The following is a 17,347-nucleotide window of genomic DNA, read 5'->3' on the forward strand; positions in this document are numbered from 1 at the left end:
CTTGTTTTCAGGGGTTACGACCACCCTGTACTCCAGCAGCGGTGGTCGTGCTTCACACTATAGGAAAAAGTACCAGTCTCTCTAGTACTACTGAGCTCGTATTTGTGCTGCAACGTTGACCTTTACCTTGAAAACGAGCAGTGTATAAGGTGATGGACCAATGAATCCAGCCAGCAAAGGAGGCAATATGGACAATCACAATACATTAGTAAGTCATTTGGGGCAAAAATAAATTCTTCAATTAAAAATATTGAGCCATTCTGTCACAAAGCGTTAACTGTGCTGTGTAATGGTGCTTTCACTTTCCCTTTGTGCCAGTCATCTAATCTTATCTCTAAATTACTAAAAGATCATAAGCACTTTTTTAAGACACATTCTTATTAGTAAGATAAGAATTAAGCTATACTGAGTGTTTAGGAGGTCAGAGACTAGAGATAAGGAGCAGTCAGCTGAGCTACTTGAAGAAATACAGATTTTTTATAAGTCACAAAAAAGTAGCAACCCACGCCAGGAACTACTTCGACTATTATACATAGGTGTAAAGCACATTACACTCACGCCACGTTCAGGTACACCCAGTTCATAAATTTGGTGCACGCACACAAAGCAAAGCCAGACTTAAAACTGACATAAAAACAACTTAAAATGATGAATAATCCTCCTTTTTTATTGTTTACCTTTTTTTACTTTGACTTGAACATGCAGTCATCTGCTTCTCCCATATACTGCAATGAATTACCATTGCGGTCTATGGGAGGTTAGCTATGTTCCTATGGAGTACATGTTTAAACCCGGACTTCCCGAGTATATGTACAGCAGTCATCCTTATAGGGGCAATTGCATGATTTAAGAAATGAAACCAGATATCTCCCCGTTCATTGCTCAAATTGCTCTGCTAGACTCTCTTATGGCTGGAAGCTCGAGGGGGGTGTCCTTTCTGCTGTAGCTTTCCTTCTATCACAGTTCTGGGGATGTGTTAATTCTGATGCAGCCCTCCTTCTATCACAGCTGAGGAGACATTTCTTTTCTACAGCAGTTTTCTTCTTTCCAAAGCTCAGTGTGGCATGTCCTTTCTTCTACAGCTCTGTCCGTACCAAAGCTCAAGTGGCATGTCATTTCTGCTGCAGCTCTGTCCTATCACAACTCAGGGGGCATGCCCTTTCTGCTGCAGCTCTCTCCTCATAACTGTCACAGCTTCAAAAATAGATATGGCTTGTGGAAGTTGAAGGATGGAACTGAACATGTGCAACCATTTGAGTAGGTGTACGTGCACATTATTATACAGGTAAAACACCAGGGGGGGGGGGATTAATCATGAAATAAAGAAATTATCTCACAACTGAAGCATTTTTTCTAACAAAAAGTAAATTAAAAACATAACTAGTTTTTCTTGCTGAATTATATTAAAATAACATTTAGCACAGCACCTTTAAGTAGAACAGGGGTTTTAACGATGCAAAGTCATTGAAATGCGATTAGTCTTGATGGTAGAATACACGTAAGGTAAAGTGCCCCTTTGCTTAGGGCCCGACCATGCACCATTCCATCAACTGCCATAGTGACTAGGTCAGAGGCACCATCAGGGTTCTGCTTTATTAATAATTGTATCACATCTCGGAATGTATCACTAAATTTGCTGACTTGCTGACTTCTTCGCAGTAGGAATAATCCTATTCTATGCAGCATTATGATGGCTGAGAATATTTGTCGGTGGCCGTTTTCCTCTCTTTTTGTTGGCTCATTCAATTATTCATTTATAAAAAGAAGCGTGAAATATTCATTACTGGAAGAAGAGAGGAGTCTTGAAGAAAGGCTATATATTGTGAAGTAGCCATTGTTTACAAACTGTGGTGCTCAGGCTCCCTCTTTTGGGTGATTTATGGAACTGCATGTTGGGAAGATTACCTGAATGCAGAGGAGGCTTGGTGTAATAATAAACATACAAAAAGTGGTAAGCATAATCCTGCTTACTTTTTTTACAAGTGCTGATAACTCAATGGCTTTTTGTGAAGATGTCCAGTAATCCACAGAAGAAAGACCTGGAAGGAGGGGAAGTGGTAGCTGAGGCAATGATAAGAGTAATAGTGGTTCATGGTTGCTCTCTGGGGCCATGCAGTGTATGGAGAATGTACTCCTTCTTTCGGGACACACTCTGGTCTTTTAAAAGAGACTTTTTTGGGTGTTTGGTGGGTGCCATCGATGTTAGGTAGATAGGTGCAAGGCAGGAGGGTAGATGTCGCTACCACAGATGGATGGTGGAGTCACTGACCAGGCCCGTTTGGTTACAATAAATAAGCCTCTCTTTACTGAATGGATGATAGGAGTTGCAGTAGATATAGAAGCAATAGCCACAGTTCCAAGAGCCTTCGCAATCTTCCCAAAGTTAAGTACCATTGAAAGTGATATGTCATGTTCTTAATACTTTATTTTTATGCCATGTATCCTCAGACTCTGAGCACCTCATGGCCCATTACAGCAGGAGGTGGAGAAAAATTGTCTCAGCAGTGTCACCATTCGTGTGTTAGTTGATGACATCAGGAATGATCAGTCACAGGGGGGTATCATTTGGTGCTCTGGGTCTAACTTGATGGTGGATAGAAGCATTGAATTGCAGCATTTATGGGTGATGTTGAGATGCCTCCATAAAACCATGTGTGTGCGTACAGTCTTGGCCTAAAAAGCCACCAAGGAGCACACTGGTGGGCCAGAAGAATGACTGAAGCCTGAGAAAGAGTGGCGCCCATGGAACCACATGTAAGGATGTAGAGAGAGAATGAGAGACAAATGTTGGATCTGAAGGCCATTTTAAAGATCTAAACAATTTCAGCATTGTACTAGGACTGGCTTATGTATGGTGTGGAGGATGCAAGGGACTGTGTCTACAGGCGCCAGTGAGAGACCGACACAGAATCAACAATCTTCTACGAGTAAAAAACCCACAGCACCAAGACTCAAATGGTGTAAATAGCGATGAATAAATGATTCAGTGGAATTGTGTGCTATATTCTCAAGTTAAAGTGGTACTCTGCTAGAGGAGATAACAAGGTTAAGAACTGTGCAAACTGTGGACTTCAACTGTGGTAAAAGGGATCATACTGGGATATATGAAGCATCATTGACACACAAACTATACCTACTGGCAGCTGAGTTTGATCAAAATTATTCTGCAACTCTTTAGTGGCTTAACAATTAGTGATGAGCAGCAGGGGTCATATTCGAATTAGCGATATTTCGCGAATATTTTGTAGAATATTCGTCAAACATTCGCGTATTCAATATAGTGCTATATTCAATATAGTGCTATATATTCCTTTTTGAACCACGCCTGTATTGATCGTGTAATATTCGCATATTACGCGATCATTGCATTGCTGATTTTTCGAGTAGAAAAAAAAGACAAATATTCGAAAAACAAATATATAGCACTATATTCAAAATATTCGCAAATTCTATAAGTTGCTATATTCACGATAAATATTCGTAATTCGAATATTCGCGCTCAACACTATTAGCGATCACAGAAGCCCCTGGAGACACCAGGGCAGTACATGCAAAAGGCTGGTGCAACCCCAAAAACTAAGCCTAGTTGTGCATTCCATGGTAGAAAGTAGACCGAATTAGACCCATAGTGGCACAGAAGGTAAAGGCAAGATCCGTCAGTAATTCAGAGGGCAACCTGACCTCTAGACCTTTATAAAGACTGTATCAGTTTATTACATGGTCCTTCGGTTCTTCAGTTTAAGAGACTGTGTCCACCAAAAGCAAGAGAAAGTGCTGAGTTGTGTGCTGTACCTCTGGTAGAGACAGTAATTAGTACAGAAGGAAGGAATTAGATAGATAGATACAGGGTTGCACCACCAATGAGGCCAGGTGAGGAACGGGTTAGATTAAGAAATATGTATTAGGAAGGGGGGGGTGCCGTTTCAGTTTTCTCCTTAGGCAGCAGAAAGGCTAGGTGCACCCCTGGATAGATAGATAGACTGACAATTGGATAGACAGACAGACAAACTGTTACGACAGGCGGATAGATATAAAATAGTTTGATAGGTAACAGATTGATAAATAGATGATAGATAGATAGATAGATAGATAGATAGATAGATAGATAGATAGAAACTGGTGAGAATGACAGCAAATTGTTACTTTCATAAAAGCTACAATAGTTTTCTTTTGCTATTTTCCCTTAATCAGAGCAACCAGATTTGACTGCACCCAACTGTTCCCTCTGGTGCGCTGTTTAGATAGACTTACCTTTCTTCTTCTTTCCAATGTTCATTGGAAGTGTGTGAACATGCGAGTCCGCTTGGCTGCTCCTGTGAACACCACCAATGATACATCTCTTGCCAACATGGTAAGTAAATGGGCATCCGTCGTTCGGATAAAAACTCCATTCAGTTCCAACATTGAGGCTGCTTTCTGCAACAAATAGATGGAATAGTTTTCATTATGCCTTGTTCTAGGTTTTAGGCGGCAGAAAGATATCTATAGAAGTGCGGCTTTTGTCACATGCTGAGTATCAGCAAAATGAGTCTCCACAAGTTCCAGCTGACGGCAGATTTCATGTAAATGTTATGGGAGAGACATTCTGCACTATAGGTGGTACTTGGCACAATTCATAGGGAGGAAAGTATCATTATGGGACATTTTGAAGTTAGTTTTGCTTTGACTTTGAGTTGGCGAAATGTTCTCCATATTTATTCACACAGTCCCTTTTAGAGACCCTCGGGATATTATTTCATTATACTGTAATGGTCTATAGGACCAAAAATCCCTTTAGGGGTCCCTAACCAACATTTAAAATCATGTCTTTAGTATTTTTAATTTGACTTACAAACATATAGAGGAGAAAACACAAAAAAACTATTAAAACTTTCAGCTGCAGTGAGATGTGAGACAATTATTATTACGCCTGGTTGCTGCTTTCACAACCTATTATAGCATCTCTTTGTCTGTGGGTTACACAGAAAATATCTATTCATATAGAGGTAATGATGTATTTACTTGTTTGTGTGAGGAACACCGGTTGGTATATTACAACCAACTTTTCTCTGGTCAATTATAAGTACTCTGCAGTTAGCCTTATTTCGGGATCAGTAATTTAACGGTGATTGCATGATTCATTCAGAATATCCCCACTATATAATTCCTGTACTGGGGGTTATGATTCATTGACAATGGTGCCACTACTAAAGTTGACACTTTTATAGCAATACACCTTCCACTGAATTCGAGTGGCCACACTGTTGCCTCTATTTATCCTCATAGAGGTCAGTGTAAACACTACTCTGTATCTGATCCACTGCTAGACACTTGCTTTAACTTGCTGTGTTGGTTACATTACACCATGGTGCATCTTTAAGCTGTCTAGAAATGTTACTGCTAAGCAGTGATTAATGTGCAGTTAAACTAAGTGGGATAGCAAACCACACTCACTTTGACACCACTTTTCAAAAGTGGTGAGGGTGGGATAAAATGACAAAGTTGAAAATTTTGCTGCAAATAGACAACTTTTGAATTCCATGAACTATAAATAAAAAAGAAAAAGTACTCTGCATCTGAACATGCCCTCACCGTAAATGCAAAATACTCTGTGATTCTTAGAGGCACATGAGGCATGCATCCTGGGTCCTCCATCACTTTGGGGATCTGGGGGGCCTCCACCACCCACTTTCTCTGTTGACCTTTCCAAAGTGAGTTGACTCATGAAGACAAGTCCCTATGTGAGTAGCTGAATGCTGGTCTGGTTCCTGGAAACTCTAGCCATCATCTGCTGTACAGCTCCCTGCTCTATCTCATAGAGAGAGTCTTGACAGAGATATCCCCATCTATAATGTCCATATGTGTTATGGAGGGGGGTGTGGAACTCCGAATTGTGTGCCAATCCAAACAGTTTGACTTTGGGATAGATGTATACCTATGGGCGTTATCCTGGTGGTCCCCTGGTACTTACCCTTTAACCCCTATACAAAGCTCTGGATTTTGCTGCAGGGAACCACAAGACTGCTACTTCCTGAAATAGTTCTGTTGTAGTTGGTAGCTGACTCATGGTGGTCAGAGACACCGGTGCGGGGCAGCAAAGGATCAGGCAAAACCATAGTCAGTAACGGACTAAGGTCAGGGCAGGCAGGGTTTGTGTGAATACAGGAAACAGAACCCAGGTCATGTTAGGCAGCGTCAGAATGATAAACCAGGCACAGGTCAGGCAGTGGAGAATCAAAGTCCGGAAAGGGCAGAGGTCAGGCAGACAACAAAACAACACACCTTCACAGGGATCTAGCAAAGATAAGAACCTTATTGTTGTTAGCTCTTGCAAGCAGGGCCCTGACTCCTAGTGTTTCAGTTGTATATTAGCCAGTTACTTTTGTTTTGTATATGAACCCTATGAATTTGTGAAGCGCTGCGGAATATGGTGGCGCTATATAAATAATAGTTCTCGTAGTAAGATGGGTGGAAGTATAAAAATAAGTGTGGAGATGAAGAAAGTTAAAAATCGAAGTATAGTTAAAAGATTTAGAAGTTATAAGTAATGGGTGATCACCACTGGGTAATGAGTACCCTGTAAAATATCAAGAAAAAAAAAATATCAAGAAAAAATCTGGAAAAAAGTCCCAACCGGATTAAAATATACAGCACTAGAAAAAGTAAAAAAAGACTGGAGAGGGGGCAATTTTATACATAAAATGTCTAGAATAGAATCTAGGAGGATCTTTGAGTTTAATTCTGTTCTGCCGAACGGATTGAATGCAGAGATGGAGATCTTTAGTTTCCTCTAAAAGGGTGGCTTATGAATCCTTCCGGTTGCCCCTTGGGGAGCGGCCGCCCCTCAATAGCAACTACACCACCTATAAGCATAATCGACAAGCCCTATACATGAAACAAAGAGAGAAGTTATAAGGAGAAACTAACATCTATTAGGACCCCAAGCCTCACCATATTCAAATCACCATCATATTTACAAAGCTCCATATGCGCCAAATTTTGGGCGCTCCTATTATATTGACACCATACTAGACTCATAGGTTAATATATGCCTTAATTCAAATCAGGCTTTTTTCTTCCTTTCGCCGTATCCAGATTTGCATTTTCTCTCCCCCCCCCCCTTTGGAAATTTACAGGGAAGGCAAATCCAGGCAGCCACTGGGTCTATCATATTACGGACCAGTGATACAATGGATACCCCCCACTATATGTCAATAATCAGGAAATACCATGACATACCACAATGTAAATATACGAATATTTAAAATTATAATATAAACACTAGAAAACCTCAAGACTGTACGAGATACACAAAAAAAACCACAAAAAAAATAATTTATCAAAATCTGCATCAACAACCACTACTTCCCTATACCAGAACTAGCGAACATCATCTCTCCACACTACATAAATCTAAAATATGAAATCCCGTGCTTTGCTATAGTCCATGTTGTGTTTTTTTCCCTTTTTTTGGTACATATGGGATGATAAACCCGAAATATCTGCTGGGTCTTTTACACTACGGACCAGCAGTATAATGGGCCCATCCTACTATGTGCCTACAACTAGGAAACATCAGGACCACTACATGTCCACTAGTAGGATACACCAGGACCACTGTATAATCACAATTAGAAAACAGAAAATAGACCGATTTTACATCCGGAATTAAAACAAGTCCTCCACCCATTAAATATTATTAATTAATAAATACCATAAATACTACTAATTAACAAATACCCATATTATAGAAACCCATCTGAGACATATCCAACCAAATAAGCTATTCCCTGACATCACCAAAATAAAGGTGTTTGACCTACGAGACAGGCAAAACAAAGACAAAATCAGAATACCCATAAAATTAACTGACCTATAAAAATAACCACCTTATCAGAGGAGTGATTGGTCCCAATCAGGCATCCCCACCTATGCTTTTATATCATTCCCACCCCTACATACAACATATATATATTTGTGATCCTTCCAGTCTAACTTCCATTTCATTATCTCTATCACTTCAATTTTCACCTTCTTTCAAACTGAATATGCCAAATAAGATGGGCATAAAAGTAACTAATTGAGCGCATCAACTTTATTGATAATGAGAATTAGCTAATAAATGAGTTGATTACTGCTGCCCTATAAATACCACAGCATCCACCATAATCCTCCACTTACTGATGAAGGGACTGCGTCCCGAAACGCGTTTAAGAAGCTGAGGATTATTGTACCAATCATCACCTGAAACAGAGCAGGAGGAATACGGAGAACAAACTCTGAAAAGTTCGCGATCACGGGACCGCTGACGTCATCCACCAGACGCGCGAACCACGCCCCCAGCGTCCTAGGCAACACGAGGGACGCTATCGACTCTGAACAGGATTGAACCTACACAGCCTTCCAGGAACCGCCGATCACTGCCGGAGGACGAAACACAACCAGCGCTAGGAAGGGTAAGTGACCTCTGTAGCCAGAGACAGTGCGGGACGCCGCACTCAGGCACAGAGCTCCGCTTCCCTCCACAGCTTGGCATACGAATACAATAACAGTCTAGATTGCCTAAAGAATTATAGCCATATGCACATGCCTACTGCTTTATTAGAAACATATTAAAATAGTGCAATATTTATCCTGGACTGTGCGGCGACTGACATTCACAAGATTATACAAACAGAGTCATCTTCCTCTGCTCAGCGTTTTTTTACCTCTACAAAGGACTACCTCATCATATAAGATATCTTTTAGCAATTTTATCTTTTAAACAGTGGCCACCATCATATGGAAAACAGTTTATGAAAGACTCTATAGACTTATTTTTTCCAGACTAATTTTTCCAAGACTTTTTTCCAGATTTTTTTCTTGATAATTTTTTTTTCTTGATATTTTACAGGGTACTCATTACCCAGTGGTGATCACCCATTACTTATAACTTCTAAATCTTTTAACTATACTTCTATTTTTAACTTTCTTCATCGCCACACTTATTTTATACTTCCACACATCTTACTATGAGAACTATAAATAAATTATTTAATTGTACCCAAATATTCACAGTTCTCCAGCCGTTGGCTGGTGAAGATTAGGGCATGTGCATTGACGCTTTAAAAAACCTGAAGGCACTGGTACTACTGGCACTGGAGGAGGGACCTGGCTGACAAGCAAGCCAAAGCTTCCTTGCTGTCTTACATTTAGACCATTTTCTATGTCTAAACTAGGCGTACAAAATGGTAAATGAAACGGGCCTACTGGCCTTTCCCCTTCCTCGGCCACACCGCGCCCACTTTTTTAGACCTGGCGTTAGCGGGGAAAATTTGCAGATTGTAGCACAAAGGATGTTTATATATAGTCGTATTTCTGGTTAGTAAATGACCCCCTATATATCCCTTTAAAGGGAAATGCAGTCATAATAAAACCTCTGAAAACATCATATTAGTAAAGTTCCAGAATTAGAGTGCTCTAAATATAGAGCAAAACCTTTAGCAATTAATCAGATATTTCTTTGCACTCTAAAATGGAATTAATAGAGCAAATACACTCACTGAAAAAAAAATGTATAAGTTTATTAAGGAAAACTGTACAATTGAAAAAAGGTTCTAGGACTTTATTGTGCTGCCTCTAGTCTGGATACATGGGATACGGCCTCTAGCCTGGTTACAAGATGAGATATGGCCTCAGGCCTGGAAATAAGATGATATACGGTTGGGCATGGAGGCATACAGGTTCTGTATGGTATTCTGCAGCACATTTGCTCACAGATGTTACAGCCGGGCCTGTAGATCCTGTACACTAGAGTTGAGCGAACACCTGGATGTTCGGGTTCGAGAAGTTCGGCCGAACATCCCGGAAATGTTCGGGTTCGGGATCCGAACCCGATCCGAACTTCGTCCCGAACCCGAACCCCATTGAAGTCAATGGGGACCCGAACTTTTCGGCACTAAAAAGGCTGTAAAACAGCCCAGGAAAGAGCTAGAGGGCTGCAAAAGGCAGCAACATGTAGGTAAATCCCCTGCAAACAAATGTGGATAGGGAAATGAATTAAAATAAAAATTAAATAAATAAAAATTAACCAAAATCAATTGGAGAGAGGTTCCATAGCAGAGAATCTGGCTTCCCGTCACCCACCACTGGAACAGTCCATTCTCAGATATTTAGGCCCCGGAACCCAGGCAGAGGAGAGAGGTCCCGTAACAGAGAATCTGGCTTCATGTCAGCAGAGAATTAGTCTGCATGTCATAGCAGAGAATGAGGCTTCACGTCAGCCACCACTGCAACAGTCCATTGGCATATATTTAGGCCCAGCACACACACAGGCAGAGGAGAGAGGTCCCGTAACAGAGAATCTGGCTTCATGTCAGCAGAGAATCAGTCTGCATGTCATAGCAGAGAATGAGGCTTCACGTCAGCCACCACTGCAACAGTCCATTGGCATATATTTAGGCCCAGCACACACACAGGCAGAGGAGAGAGGTCCCGTAACAGAGAATCTGGCTTCATGTCAGCAGAGAATCAGTCTGCATGTCATAGCAGAGAATGAGGCTTCACGTCAGCCACCACTGCAACAGTCCATTGTCATAAATTTAGGCCCAGCACTAGTGTTGAGCGGCATGTCCCATATTCGAATTCGCGAAATTTTGTGAATATTCGAAAGAATATTCGTAAAATATTCGCGATTATTCAAATTCGTTATTATTTCGCATATGCGATAATTCGAATTATCGCATAATACATATGCTATGCAAAATTCACATGTGCGCTAATGAAATCGCCTTACGAAGATTCGCAACTCAATTCAATCACTAATGTATGAATGCAATGCCCTTTGCCTCTGTTCTGGGACAAGTGTAGATATTCGCATGTGCGCTAATAAAATCGCCTTACGAAGATTCGCACCTCAATCACTTTCTAGGGAATGTGAGACTTTTGGGAATCAATCGAGATACAGTGGGGGGTGATGACAGTAGTTGACAGAGTACAGATCAATGTAATCTGTAAGGTGGAAAGTAAAATAAAAAATACGAATATTCGTAAATCGAATTTTACGAAGTTCTACGTATTCGCGAATATGGTGCTATACTATATGAATGCACAGGCCTTTGCCTCTCTGTTCTGGGGACAAGTGTAGATATTTGCATTTGCGTTAATAAAATCGCCTTACGAAGATTCGCAGCTCAATTCAATCACTAATGTATGAATGCAAAGCCCTTTGCCTCTGTTCTGGGACAAGTGTAGATATTCGCATGTGCGCTAATAAAATCGCCTTACGAAGATTCGCAACTCAATTCACTAATGTATGAATGCAAAGCCCTTTGCCTCTGTTCTGGGACGTGCCGATATTCGCATGTGCGCTAATAAAATCGCCTTACGAAGATTCGCAACTCAATTCACTAATGTATGAATGCAAAGCCCTTTGCCTCTGTTCTGGGACGTGCCGATATTCGCATGTGCGCTAATAAAATCGCCTTACGAAGATTCGCAACTCAATTCACTAATGTATGAATGCAAAGCCCTTTGCCTCTGTTCTGGGACGTGCCGATATTCGCATGTGCGCTAATAACATCGCCTTACGAAGATTCGCGCCTCAATCACTTTCTAGGCAATGTGAGTAAGATCTGAGCTGTTGGACCTTTGGGAAACAATCAATTATATGTGTACTGTAATTTTGTGGGGGGGGGAAAAAAACAAAAAACGAATATTCGTTTTTACGAATATATAGCACTATATTCGAAATATTCGCGAAATCGCGAAGTTGCGATATTCGCGAAAAAAATTTGCTTTTCGAATATTCGCGCTCAACACTACCCAGCACCCAGGCAGAGGAGAGAGGTCCCGTAACAGACAATCTGGCTTCATGTCAGCAGAGAATCAGTCTGCATGTCATAGCAGAGAATGAGGCTTCACGTCAGCCACCACTGCAACAGTCCATTGGCATATATTTAGGCCCAGCACCCAGGCAGAGGAGAGAGGTCCCGTAACAGACAATCTGGCTTCATGTCAGCAGAGAATCAGTCTTCATATCATAGCAGAGAATCAGGCTTCACGTCACCCACCACTGTAAGAGTCCATTTTCATAAATTTAGGCCCAGCACACAGGCAGAGGAGAGAGGTCCCGTAACAGAGGATCTGGCTTCATGTCAGCAGAGAATCAGTCTGCATGTCATAGCAGAGAATCAGGCTTCACGTCACCCAACATTGGAACAGTCCATTGGCATATATTTAGGCCCCGGCACCCAGACAGAGGAGAGGTTCATTCAACTTTGGGTAGCCTCGCAATATAATGGTAAAATGAAAATAAAAATAGGATTGAATGAGGAAGTGCCCTGGAGTCCAATAATATATGGTTAAGGGGAGGTAGTTAATGTCTAATCTGGACAAGGGACGGACAGATCCTGTGGGATCCATGCCTGGTTCATTTTTATGAACGTCAGCTTGTCCACATTGGCTGTAGACAGGCGGCTGCGTTTGAGGCCTAGTATTTAGGCGCTGGGTGACCGGTATGGATTTAGTGACAGAATTAGACTTGGAAATGCACAGTAGCGTGTGTGTGAAGTTATTCTGAATGACCCTATGTGCACCTTCAATATTATATACCCTTTTAGGGATAGATTTCAAATAGCTCTGATATAGCAGAAACCACTAAATTATGAAATTGCTAAATTGGGAATTGTATTTCAACCCAGAACAAGAAATGTGCTTGAACGGACACTAAATAACTCGCCCAGCTACAGCACTAACGACAGATTTAGCTGGATATGAATTTGAGGCCTAGTATTTAGGCGCTGGGTGACAGGTATGGGTTTAGTGACAGAATTAGACTTGGAAATGCACAGTAGCGGGTGTGTGAAGTTATTCTGAATGACCCTATGTGCACCTTGAATATTATATACCCTTTTAGGGATAGATTTCAAATAGCTCTGATACAGCAGAAACCACTAAATTTTTAAATTGCTAAATTGGGAATTGTATTTCAACCCAGAACAAAAAATGTGCTTTGACGGACACTAAATAACTTTCCCAGCCACAACAGGACAGCGTTAACGAGAGATTTAGCAGGATATAAATTTGAGGCCTAGTATTTAGGCGCTGGGTGACAGGTATGGGTTTAGTGACAGAATTAGACTTGGAAATACACAGTAGCGGGTGTGTGTGAAGTTATTCTGAATGACACAATGTGCACCTTGAATATTATATACCCTTTTAGGGATAGATTTCAAATAGCTCTGATATAGCAGAAACCACTAAATTATGAAATTGCTAAATTGGGAATTGTATTTCAACCCAGAACAAGAAATGTGCTTGAACGGACACTAAATAACTCGCCCAGCTACAGCACTAGGGACAGATTTATCTGGATATAAATTTGAGGCCTAGTATTTAGGCGCTGGGTGACAGGTATGGGTTTAGTGCCAGAATTAGACTTGGAAATACACAGTAGCGGGTGTGTGTGAAGTTATTCTGAATGACCCAATGTGCACCTTGAATATTATATACCCTTTTAGGGATAGATTTCAAATAGCTCTGATATAGCAGAAACCACTAAATTATGAAATTGCTAAATTGGGAATTGTATTTCAACCCAGAACAAGAAATGTGCTTGAACGGACACTAAATAACTCGCCCAGCTACAGCACTAACGACAGATTTAGCGGGATATGAATTTGAGGCCTAGTATTTAGGCGCTGGGTGACAGGTATGGGTTTAGTGACAGAATTAGACTTGGAAATGCACAGTAGCGGGTGTGTGAAGTTATTCTGAATGACCCTATGTGCACCTTGAATATTATATACCCTTTTAGGGATAGATTTCAAATAGCTCTGATACAGCAGAAACCACTAAATTTTTAAATTGCTAAATTGGGAATTGTATTTCAACCCAGAACAAAAAATGTGCTTTGACGGACACTAAATAACTTTCCCAGCCACAACAGGACAGCGTTAACGAGAGATTTAGCAGGATATAAATTTGAGGCCTAGTATTTAGGCGCTGGGTGACAGGTATGGGTTTAGTGACAGAATTAGACTTGGAAATACACAGTAGCGGGTGTGTGTGAAGTTATTCTGAATGACACAATGTGCACCTTGAATATTATATACCCTTTTAGGGATAGATTTCAAATAGCTCTGATATAGCAGAAACCACTAAATTATGAAATTGCTAAATTGGGAATTGTATTTCAACCCAGAACAAGAAATGTGCTTGAACGGACACTAAATAACTCGCCCAGCTACAGCACTAGGGACAGATTTAGCTGGATATAAATTTGAGGCCTAGTATTTAGGCGCTGGGTGACAGGTATGGGTTTAGTGCCAGAATTAGACTTGGAAATACACAGTAGCGGGTGTGTGTGAAGTTATTCTGAATGACCCAATGTGCACCTTGAATATTATATACCCTTTTAGGGATAGATTTCAAATAGCTCTGATATAGCAGAAACCACTAAATTATGAAATTGCTAAATTGGGAATTGTATTTCAACCCAGAACAAGAAATGTGCTTGAACGGACACTAAATAACTCGCCCAGCTACAGCACTAGGGACAGATTTAGCTGGATATAAATTTGAGGCCTAGTATTTAGGCGCTGGGTGACAGGTATGGGTTTAGTGCCAGAATTAGACTTGGAAATACACAGTAGCGGGTGTGTGTGAAGTTATTCTGAATGACCCAATGTGCACCTTGAATATTATATACCCTTTTAGGGATAGATTTCAAATAGCTCTGATATAGCAGAAACCACTAAATTATGAAATTGCTAAATTGGGAATTGTATTTCAACCCAGAACAAGAAATGTGCTTGAACGGACACTAAATAACTCGCCCAGCTACAGCACTAAGGACAGATTTAGCGGGATATAAATTTGAGGCCTAGTATTTAGGCGCTGGGTGACCGGTATGGATTTAGTGACAGAATTAGACTGGGATATGGCCAAAAAATAAACAGACTATTGCTGGTTAAATGCACTTGGTGTGACAGCTTCACCCTGATGTAGGCTTTAGCCAAAAAACAACCACACCATTGAGGGTTAAATGCACTTGGTGACAGGCGCAGCTTGCCCCTGATTTTGTATATGGACAAAAAATGAACAGACTATTGCTGGTTAAATGCACTTGGTGTGACAGCTTCACCCTGATGTAGGCTTTAGCCAAAAAACAACCACACCATTGAGGGTTAAATGCACTTGGTGACAGGCGCAGCTTGCCCCTGATTTTGTATATGGCCAAAAAATGAACAGACTATTGCTGGTTAAATGCACTTGGTGTGACAGCTTCACCCTGATGTAGGCTTTAGCCAAAAAACAACCACACCATTGAGGGTTAAATGCACTTGGTCGCAGCTTGTGCTGGCGCACCACAAGACACAAAATGGCCGCCGATCACCCCAGAAAAATGTGACTGACAAACGGTCTGGGCAGCCTAAAAACAGTGAGCAATTGAGGATCAGCAGCTCAATGATCCACAGCTGCAGATCGATCAGTTAATCAAGTCCTTTGGAGGAGTTAATCTGCCTAATCTCGCCCTACTGTCGCAGCCGCAACCTCTCCCTACGCTAATCAGAGCAGAGTGACGGGCGGCGCTATGTGACTCCAGCTTAAATAGAGGCTGGGTCACATGGTGCTCTGGCCAATCACAGCCATGCCAATAGTAGGCATGGCTGTGATGGCCTCTTGGGGCAAGTAGTATGACGCTTGTTGATTGGCTGCTTTGCAGCCTTTCAAAAAGCGCCAAGAAAGCGTCACAAAAGCACCAAGAAAGCGACGAACACCGAACCCGAACCCGGACTTTTACGAAAATGTCCGGGTTCGGGTCCGTGTCACGGACACCCCAAAATTCGGTACGAACCCGAACTATACAGTTCGAGTTCGCTCATCCCTACTGTACACTCATAAGTTGCTGAAGGTAGGGTCCCAGCTGGTCCCATAAATGCTAAATTAGTGATAAATCAGGTGACAAGGCAGTCCAAGGAAGTCTTGTAATCTGGTGGAGACATTTCTGGGAAGCCCTTGCTGTGTGTGGTGAGCATAATCCTGCTGAATAATGCCATTTAGAAGCCCTGCCATGAGAGGAACACATGTGGTGGCAGGTTGTCCTGCACTTATTTTCAAAGAAAGGGATCCGCTCACCTCTATTCTCTCAGGATAGGTGCTCCAAACCAAAATTTGAGTCACCCCTCAAAGTTTAGGATAGATAATGGAAATAGGATAGAATGGTCACTCTTATATGGAAATATAGGACACTTTATTAAGCATATACACTACGTGCAGAATTATTAGGCAAATGAGTATTTTGACCACATCATCCTCTTTATGCATGTTGTCTTACTCCAAGCTGTATAGGCTCGAAAGCCTATTACCAATTAAGCATATTAGGTGATGTGCATCTCTGTAATGAGAAGGGGTGTGGTCTAATGACATCAACACCCTATATCAGGTGTGCATAATTATTAGGCAACTTCCTTTCCTTTGGCAAAATGGGTCAAAAGAAGGACTTGACAGGCTCAGAAAAGTAAAAAATAGTGAGATATCTTGCAGAGGGATGCAGCACTCTTAAAATTGCAAAGCTTCTGAAGCGTGATCATCGAACAATCAAGCGTTTCATTCAAAATAGTCAACAGGGTCGCAAGAAGCGTGTGGAAAAACCAAGGCGCAAAATAACTGCCCATGAACTGAGAAAAGTCAAGCGTGCAGCTGCCAAGATGCCACTTGCCACCAGTTTGGCCATATTTCAGAGCTGCAACATCACTGGAGTGCCCAAAAGCACAAGGTGTGCAATACTCAGAGACATGGCCAAGGTAAGAAAGGCTGAAAGACGACCACCACTGAACAAGACACACAAGCTGAAACGTCAAGACTGGGCCAAGAAATATCTCAAGACTGATTTTTCTAAGGTTTTATGGACTGATGAAATGAGAGTGAGTCTTGATGGGCCAGATGGCTGGATTGGTAAAGGGCAGAGAGCTCCAGTCCGACTCAGACGCCAGCAAGGTGGAGGTGGAGTACTGGTTTGGGCTGGTATCATCAAAGATGAGCTTGTGGGGCCTTTTTGGGTTGAGGATGGAGTCAAGCTCAACTCCCAGTCCTACTGCCAGTTTCTGGAAGACACCTTCTTCAAGCAGTGGTACAGGAAGAAGTCTGCAAGGTAAGAAAAACATGATTTTCATGCAGGACAATGCTCCATCACACGCGTCCAAGTACTCCACAACGTGGCTGGCAAGAAAGGGTATAAAAGAAGAAAATCTAATGACATGGCCTCCTTGTTCACCTGATCTGAACCCCATTGAGAACCTGTGGTCCATCATCAAATGTGAGATTTACAAGGAGGGAAAACAGTACACCTCTCTGAACAGTGTCTGGGAGGCTGTGGTTGCTGCTG

General features: G+C 41.6%; 1 protein-coding gene across 3 annotated transcripts in view; it reads right to left on the reverse strand.

Moving 5' to 3' along the window:
- SPATS1 (spermatogenesis associated serine rich 1) overlaps positions 1 to 17,347 on the reverse strand; it is a 48,328-nt gene that overhangs the window by 18,315 nt on the left and 12,666 nt on the right. For all 3 annotated transcript variants that reach the window (XM_044291737.1, XM_044291736.1, XM_044291738.1), the window contains exon 4: positions 4,252 to 4,416. In XM_044291737.1, the coding sequence (XP_044147672.1) occupies positions 4,252 to 4,416 (165 nt within the window). The remainder of the gene's footprint in view (positions 1 to 4,251; positions 4,417 to 17,347) is intronic.

Source organism: Bufo gargarizans, chromosome 4, assembly GCF_014858855.1.
Source record: "Bufo gargarizans isolate SCDJY-AF-19 chromosome 4, ASM1485885v1, whole genome shotgun sequence".
NCBI classification, from domain to species: domain Eukaryota; kingdom Metazoa; phylum Chordata; class Amphibia; order Anura; family Bufonidae; genus Bufo; species Bufo gargarizans.